This window comes from Anarrhichthys ocellatus, unplaced genomic scaffold (genome assembly GCF_004355925.1).
Source record: "Anarrhichthys ocellatus isolate YVR2014 unplaced genomic scaffold, GSC_Weel_1.0 scaffold2079, whole genome shotgun sequence".
NCBI classification, from domain to species: domain Eukaryota; kingdom Metazoa; phylum Chordata; class Actinopteri; order Perciformes; family Anarhichadidae; genus Anarrhichthys; species Anarrhichthys ocellatus.
This window is the reverse complement of record NW_022282053.1, coordinates 1-8,715: the sequence shown is the minus strand read 5'-3', so window position 1 is coordinate 8,715 and position 8,715 is coordinate 1. Positions and strand designations below refer to the sequence as shown.

Below are 8,715 nucleotides of genomic sequence, written 5' to 3'. Positions count from 1 at the left end.
AGGAGCCAGGCCAGCCGTGAACCAGCATCAGAGGCACAACCTTCTGATTCTCACGGTGTGGTGGTCGCACGTGGACATAGTGCACATCCAATCCTGCAGTGATGCAAAAGCATTGGTGTGAAGAGAAAAGAAAGTAGCGTGTGGACAGATTTTTGGCCAAATAATTACTCTAAAGCAAACCCTGTAGCTTCAGCTCAGGCTGTGTGTACCTTCTATTTTAGTTTTGAAGTGTGGATACTGGTTAAGTACTTCCACCTGCTTTTTCCAGTCAAACGTGTGTCTCCAATAGGAAACCACTGTCTTGAGATACGTGGAATTGAAGCCATACTGGAAGCAGCTGTCTTCTAAAGGATCGGTGTAGCGGGTTCTGTCAATGCGCTCATGAAGGTCCTGTTGAATAAGACCACACAAACATGTTAATGTCTCATTATTGGTATTTCAAATTTGACAACTGGTGTTGAAACACTTTAAATGAACAGCTCAAAAGTACCGCAATCTCTTCATCTGAGGTTTGCACTTTGAAGGGATAGATTTTATCATCCTCTGACAGTGGCTTGTTTCCTGCTCCCCACCAGCCTTCACCAAGAGGAATACTTTTGACTTGTCTTCTCTTTAGCACCATGTGCAAAAGTATACCCCCTGCTGCCACAGCTGAGCCAATCAGGAGCTGCTGTTGGAAGGCATTCAAGCCACAGAAAGCTCCCCTGAAAAATTTGTGAAAATATGAGAAATATTCATTGGAGATCCCTACGGCCTTGAGATAGTTTAAAATATGTATATTTCAAATCTGAGTCGTAAAACCTACTTACTTCAAAAGATGCAGTCTCTGCATTGTGCAATTCCAAAAGGTGAGCGCGCACAGGTGGGTTTTTTTAGACCTACACAAGGACAGAGGTAAAAAAAAAATTCATTATCTGCACCGCGCTTCTAAAGTTACAAGCACGTTCAAATTCGACCACATGCGTTTCAACATACCTTGTTTGTCTCCTTTTCAGGTGTACCTTCCGAAAATATTGGAAAGTCTACAAATCAGAGCGGCTACGACGGGATTCAGCGGTGTGCAAAACAAATACACCGCCAACTTCCTGCTGAACCGAAGTCCTGAAGTGTCTGTGAGGAGCGCGAACACAATGGTGTGATTGGCCGCGAGATGTGCCACTGCAACAGCCGTGACGTCGTTCTTTATATAACAGGGAGGCGACGTCGAGCCGTTGTTGTTTTATTATTAGCGTTGAGAGCGTAGTGACACAAACATGTTGTGGAAGATTGTCCTCCCTGTTCTGGTAGCGGTTTTCACCGTCGGGTCAGGAGCCTCGATGGTAGGGGGTTTTCGAGATTTAGATCCGAATGACGAAGGCGCGCGTAATGCCCTCAACTTTGCTGTCGTCCAACACAACAGAGGCAGCAACGATATGTACCTCAGCCAAGTGGCAGAAGTGGTCAAGGCTCAGAGTCAGGTTAGTAACGTTTCATTTGGATCTGGGAAGCTCTACAAACTTTATTTCACATGCTTTGTGATAGCAAGAACGTCCAGTTTAGTCTACGTGTAGGCCGCAGTGTGATACCAAAAAGTGTCCATTTTAAATACTATATATACGGTAATCAACGAGAGAGACAAATGTTTTAATCCCGTTTAAATTGGGCATGAATTACACATATGACGTTTGTCAATTTAAAAGATAATTTTGCAAGTTGAATTACTGTTGACGTATAAGAGTGTGAAAATACATAATTAGAAAGACTACAAACTCAAAGTGTGACGTCAGCTGTCTCTAATACAAACGGGTCTCGCTCGTTATTTAACTTCGTTATTTATTAAAAATAATCACTGTATGAAATACATCAGGTATGATAACGTTAAATGTTTGCGTGGAACATAAAGTCACCTATATACTGTAGCTGTGCAAGACGAGAGTAGTTCACTGAGCAGTTTCACACAAAACTAAATGTTACTCCGACAAACTGAGTCTTTGTTGATGTGCAAAATTATCTTTTAGATTGACAAACATATGTGCAATTCATGGCATAATTCAAATGGAATAAAAAAAATCATATTTGTCTCATGCCGTTGACTATCGTACATATGTTTTCCAAAATCTCATGGGGGCACCGGAAGGGGAGGGACTTCGCCCCCCAATACTATTCGGCCCAATCTCAACCTCCACCTTTACGGACTCACGGATTTTGAGGCGCGCTCCCGCAAAGTCCGTGAGGGTTTAGGGCTGTCCCACTGTCAAATCATCGAGCGCTTGAGCGCTCTCTGGCAGACATTTTGAGCCCTTTATGAACCCTTTCCGTAAATCAGCATTAGATGCTGACTTTGCACAAGGGAATTACCCACAAATCATTGCAATGTGACGCTAAACAGGGGGTAACCAGTGGACGCATGGAGACGTAAAGAAAAAGGTAAACAAAGATTTTCGACGCTCATGTGAGGCCTTAAATATGAACGGGACAGGACTTTGCTGCAACATGTTGTACAATTGTGGGTATTTATTTTTATACTATTTACTCCCTGATTTGAACGTCTTCCAGGCTCTTTCCTCACAAGATGGGAGGTAATTTAAAATAATCCATTTACTCGTTTTTGTCAAAACAGCTTCAATGACAAAATGAAATATTTGATGAATAAATAAATATCCTTATTTCATGTGGGGTTTTTTATGTTCCATCTTTAATCCGTAATGTTTGTGTACATTTAATATGATAGGCTGAACACACATGTGCCGTCCTCTTTGTTTACCTTTTTTTACATCTCCATGCTTCAACTGGTTACCCGGTGTTTAACGTCACATTGCAATGAATTGTGGGTAATTCCCTTGTGCAAAGTCTCCATCTAATGGTGTCTTATGGAAAGTGTTCATCAAGGGGTTAAAATGTCTGTGAGAGAGCCCTCAAACACTCAACGATTTAGACAGTGAGACAGTGCTAAACCCTCACGGACTTTGCCGGAGTGCGCCTCAAAATCCGTAATTCCGTGAGTGTGGAGATTGCGATTGGGCCTTGCACTCCACCGACTGCATGACCCAGGGCATGATGGTAAACGCCTGGCTGTTGGCTGATCAAAGAGCTGATGGCTCTTAGATTTGACAACAAACACCACGTTTTGTAGAAAATCCTATTTTTTTTTTTATTTTTTTTTGTGTAATTGTAATATTGAATGCTCAATTGATGGCTATTAGTCTCATCTTGTGCAATGGTTTAATCTAAGAACATATGTTGTGTGGTGGATAATAATAAAGCTCATTTATACAACGCATATTAAAACAAAAAGCAAACTGTTTCACAGGCAGACATAAAAAGAACAAAGGATAGAATACAATGCAGATACAAGCCACTTTCCACATAAATATATATTTACAAACACACGTGAATAAATCCGAACAAGGTCTGTAATTTACAAGCCTTCAGGTCGGATCTAACTGGAAGTAACTGTTTCTGTCACTTCCTGTTTATTCCTTGAAGGCAGCTGAAAACTGTCTGATTTGACAGCAGTTTTTTGTCAAAGCCCCCGGCTGCTACCGCCTGCTCTCCACTTTCCAGGAGAGGCACAACTCATCTCCTGGAACGAGCCTAACATGTCTGTCCCACTGAATAGCCTACAAACACCATAATCCAAATAAGTCCTATCCTGCCCTGTCAATTGGGAAGTTTGTTGTAGCGACCTACAACAATTCGAGGCAGCTTCAGGTCCGCACAGGCTTTATAAAATACATAAAAGAACTGGAAACCAGTGGGTTTTGTACACATTTATTTTTAAAAAAAATACTGCAGGTAATTCAAAATAATTTACAGTAGTTGTGTGCTCTTCTTGAAACTCCAAAGAGGGGAATACATGTGGCTGCACCATATCATTTGCATGAACTTCATTGGTATTTGACATGATAAGCTAATATTGAAATGTCTTTTGGGGCATGAGTTCATTTTAACTTGTCTGAAATGTAATGGCTGGTAGACCTGAAATCTGCTGTACGCTAAACTGCTTTAGCATTAAGGTTTACCGGAATCTGTATTTCCATCACCCACCCACTTCACCTTACAGGTGGTGGCTGGTTTGAAGTACGTAATAACGGTGAGAATGGCAAAGACCCCCTGCAGGAAAGACGGTGCAAATGATGTGTGTGCCATCCACGAAGACCCAGCACAGGCTCAGGTAATGACTTTTAAGCTACAACCTCAGCCTCTGGATGAAAATCCCCCCCCCCATTTTTGCTTTTGGGAGTTATTAGACACAATTTTTAAATGTCATACAGTATACTTCTCCCTTCAACAGTAGACCACACTATCCGATTGTGAAACGATTCTATACTTCCCCTCTTTGAACCATCCAGCTATGTTTGTTGCTGTTACCACAGAGAGAAGTCGGAATTAGTAGCGTCATATTTAACCTTATGACTAACTTTAACATATAGGCCGACTGTAATTTGAACATTAGCCTACTACACCATCGAAAGACGAAAATATTTGATAAATTAAATGAATCTGCTCCTGAAAAACTAAATGTTGATCTTTGACTATGATAATCTCAAAGACTAAACGCTATATGTTTTATTCATGGTGTGTGTGTGTGTATATATAATGTGTGTAAACGTTTCTTCCTCAGCCTTACCTGTGCACATTCACCGTGTGGAGCCGCCCATGGCTGAATGACATCAGATTGTTGAACGAGACTTGCTAGAAAGAGAACTACGTGGGAAATCTTCATTGTTTGCAGAATAACCTTCAAATAGAGCAATATGCATTTTCCTGTCAAATAGAAATCATTTAAATGTCTGGTATTCTATAAGTTTCGCTTTGCCCTCTGTGCACTAGCCAAAGTCCTATATGATGGGGCGGGCAGTTTTAAGGTGTTACCTGAAGTTATTACTATAGTTATTTATTTCCAATGTGTTTTTATTTATTTCTTTGTCTTGTTTACTTCGTCTAAAAAATGTTTAGTTATGTTAAGGCTACATGTGTGTTTTGTTGTTCTGGTTCATGCTCATGCCAAGTTCTTCAGTCCTGTTGGGTCTTTCATTTACTTGTTTAACAGTTTTCTTATCCCAAATACACTATACAGTGCTATCTATGGAATTACTATTATTGTGTTGAACAGTTTGAAGACGTTATACATATTCCTTTGAGGTAAAAGCTCCTGAGGCTTAATATTGCATTCATCCCTTGATCTTGGAGTCGAATGGTTTTACAGCACATATATTGGTCTGTTGGGCTTTCATACATCCATCACTGACCTGGTCTGAGGATGGAGGAGATACAAATGCTGGGGGGTCAAATATCACTATTGCCACATAATGCATCCACCAATTAAGTTTCTTTACATACACTTTAGTATCAAACAATGTTGCCAGCTGATATTTCAGGCTGTTTTGAGGGAACAGTGAGGATTTATACATTTAACACCTGGTCTGAGGAATTTCAGCAGATATGTTCATACATTTATTAACAACATATAGACTAAACTGAAATAAAAAGGGGACGCATTACTCAGCAGCTAATGTCTTCTACAGAACATCCCCCACACTTCTCAGTAAGAGCACTTCAAATCAAACTGAATGAATCAAAAGGTGTTCTAGTACATACTTTATTTGATTGACTTTGACCGGGTGAATGTGGAATAAAGTCTGCATTTAAAAACCTCACGTTTCAAATAATAGTTTGCTATTGCTGTCCGAAATGCGTACAAACAACGAAAAAGAACAAGAGTTCACCCTTAGGTATATTGAAAGATAAATTAAAAGGGCTTTATTTAATTTATTGAATGGAACGGGTTTATTTTCCAGAATATAACTTCCATATAAAGTTTTGTTTGTTTGTTTTTTATTTTATTGATAAATAACATTATTATTGTGTTTAAATGATGACTGTCATAAAGGCAAGATGTTACACACTCCGGTACAGTAGGTGGCGGCATGCACCTTACACGTTGGTTTGCAGTCCGCCAAGAAACTGAGAGAAGAAGAAAAAGAAGAAGAAAAAGAAGAAAAGGCAGAAAAAGTAGACTGTCAATGATTTATAAAGGCTGGGAACATTTATGTTTGAACAGAGCAGTTTAAACAGACGGCCAGATTAAACTGCATCAGTGAAGAAGCTCCACTCCCCAAACATGAAGATCTTAAACAAAGACGAACTACAGATCGCTGAAGGAGTTCTGCTAAAACACTTCCCCAAGAGCTTTAAGGTACACGGCTGCAAACACGTTCCTCATTACGTCATGTAATCGCAGTGTCTTGACGTTGTCGCTCTAAACGTTTCGTGCGTGCAGGTGTACGGCTTCATATTTGGGATTAACAGGAAGAAACCAAGCACACTGGAGGTCATCGTTGATACGTGGCCTGATTTTAAGGTTATCATTTGTCGACCTGACCCCAAGGTGAGGTCACATACCATTGGAAACATTGTACATACGTCGTGTTTCTGGAGGCCACTTGATTGCTGAACCTGTCGTTTATTTCACAGAACAAGCTCACCCTGGAGTTCATGAAAAAGGTGACCTACTTCAGCATGGATGACCAGATTTTAAGGAAAATGCTGACAGAAGAGAATGCAATTGACTGGAGCACGTATTTTTTAATTGGTGGTGAGTTAAGGTCACTGCAGACAGTGTTTATCATTGGACGGGCCACAGGTTACTTGTGGCAGTGTAACTCAGTGGTGTAGTGTAACTAAGTTACCGTTAAGTACATTTACTCAAGTACTTGGTTTCAGTTTTAGATAATGGTACTTTGTTTGAGTACTGACATTTCATTGCCACTTTATACTTCAATTCCATTACAATTAGATAGTACCTTTTCTTTACTGTTGGAGCTATTTATTTGATAATGTATTTTGTTATTTCATTTATAAGTCGTATTGTTTAATTATTGTAGATGTTTGATATATTAAGATTATTTTTTTCTTTAATAGTAATTTGTTTAGTTATATTGTTTTTTGGGTCATTACTGTGGGCACCTGTTGCTATATATATAGGAGTAGACAGATGGGACCAGCATGCACCGGGGTGGGCGTATAGTTTTTACCAGCAGCATAGCACATGACAGGAGAGACAGCACGACAGGAGTTTTCTTTGTTCTTTAAGTTAGTTTGTTTGTTTGTTTTGTTTGCTTTATTTGATAAATACAAAAAACGGAATCCTGCTTGGACATTTCACTCTCTTCTGGCTGCGTAAAAATACCGACCACGGTGCATCAGTGGCGTTTGATTATTATTTGTTTAAGTTTGATTTAGCCGACAAATGGCCACTACATTTACTTACATGTATATTTTTTGACAGCTGTAGGCCTGGTTACTTCACAAATACAATTTTACGCCGGAAACAGTTTGGCAAGCTTATAAAATATGCATTATTACTATGACACATTAATGCATCACTGTTGAGTATCCATGTAACATTTCTGCATTGAGTACTACATTTAGATAATGCAGGACTTTAAATTGCAATGGAGTATTTTGACATTGTGGTATTTCTATTTATGAGTAAAGGAGGTGAATATTTCCTTCACGACTGTTGTAACCTCTTAGAAGAATAACTGAATGGCAATAAGCATGTAAATCATTTTTGTCCTCCAGGATTTGATGTTTCCCATGAGACCATGCTCAAAGAAGTGTCTTCTGACAGAGAAGTCAACAACAAAGTCTATGCTTTGGTGCATCTTCTGTATTTGCCAGACAGCAGTCATCTGCCCACACCAGCAGCTGACAGGTAGTCAGATCATTAAAATGTACTTTTATGAATATATGTGCATATTTAGCTTATATCAACATCAGTGAATAGTAAAATATTACTGTTTCATTGGTTGTCATTATCTGATTCTCTACACAGTGAGCTTGAATCAAGGATTTCATCTCTTAACCTCTCCCACGTTGAATTGGTGAATAAAACCTCGAAGTTCGGAGGGAACAAGCTGGGTTACATAAACATTAAAAACCTCATCAGCAACTTCCCTTCATGCTGCATCACTGACGGCCAGGGTCAGCCCGTGTCCTGGGTTCTGGTGTACGATTACTGTGCGTTGGGCATATTGTACACTCTGCCAGAGCACAGAGGGAGAGGTTACGCCAAAGTCCTGGTCAGCACCATGGCCAGGAGACTCCACACCGAGGGCTACCCAGTGTACTGCTTCATAAAGGAGGACAACATGGTCTCCTACAAGCTCTTTAAAAACCTTGGCTTCATTGAGGACCCCTCATACAGGGCAGCATGGTTTGAGTTCAACTTTTGATTTTGAAGCTTTTATGATTGAATGTACAGCTGACACGTTATCAGGTAAACGAAACGTTTTAGTGAATGAAAATGTGATTAAAATGTTATGTTTACACATTATATCGGCTCTCCAAAAAGCATTGAATCAAAACCTGGACTGTTATAATGGTGGTGTATGTGAAAGAGGCATTAACTGACACAAACAAACAATAACAATGTCAGCTTTTCATAATAGGTTCAGGAGTTTGGAGGAGAGCTCCGAAGTAAACCAAACCCTTGATTCATTCTTTGCTCTCTGTCAGCACTAAATAATCATCAGATGATGTTCGTACATCCTCTATAGAGGCTGTCTAATTGTATGCAGGCCAGTGCAATTAATATGGTTCCCCAAAATAAAAATCCCCAAATTTCATACATTTTTCATGTTTCAAAGAGAGTATGTTTTTCTTTTCACATTACTGTCTAAGCTGCAGTGTTCTCAGTGACAATTTAGTTCAGGGTCAAGGACAGAACTT

The 8,715-nt window shown here is 39.7% G+C and overlaps 3 protein-coding genes across 3 annotated transcripts; 2 read left to right on the top strand and 1 right to left on the bottom strand.

Moving 5' to 3' along the window:
• Positions 1 to 6: 6 nt before the first annotated feature.
• On the bottom strand, positions 7 to 1,397 carry LOC116378116 (epoxide hydrolase 1-like; the record flags this gene model as incomplete). The annotated part of the gene is made up of 5 exons (XM_031839933.1): positions 976 to 1,397; positions 810 to 878; positions 491 to 704; positions 210 to 390; positions 7 to 93 (listed from the first exon to the last, which is right to left on the bottom strand). Coding segments are annotated over exons 2-5 (505 nt in total), but the record flags the coding sequence as incomplete, so codon positions are not given.
• Positions 1,120 to 5,064, top strand: LOC116378117 (cystatin-like). The gene is made up of 3 exons (XM_031839934.1): positions 1,120 to 1,457; positions 4,043 to 4,153; positions 4,604 to 5,064. The coding sequence occupies exons 1-3, from the start codon at positions 1,254 to 1,256 to the stop codon at positions 4,676 to 4,678; spliced, it is 390 nt and encodes a 129-aa protein (XP_031695794.1). The 5' UTR covers positions 1,120 to 1,253; the 3' UTR covers positions 4,679 to 5,064.
• Positions 5,065 to 5,170: 106 nt separating this feature from the next.
• Positions 5,171 to 8,709, top strand: LOC116378115 (glycine N-acyltransferase-like protein 3). The gene is made up of 5 exons (XM_031839932.1): positions 5,171 to 6,178; positions 6,263 to 6,370; positions 6,457 to 6,577; positions 7,567 to 7,699; positions 7,820 to 8,709. The coding sequence occupies exons 1-5, from the start codon at positions 6,104 to 6,106 to the stop codon at positions 8,217 to 8,219; spliced, it is 837 nt and encodes a 278-aa protein (XP_031695792.1). The 5' UTR covers positions 5,171 to 6,103; the 3' UTR covers positions 8,220 to 8,709.
• Positions 8,710 to 8,715: the final 6 nt, after the last annotated feature.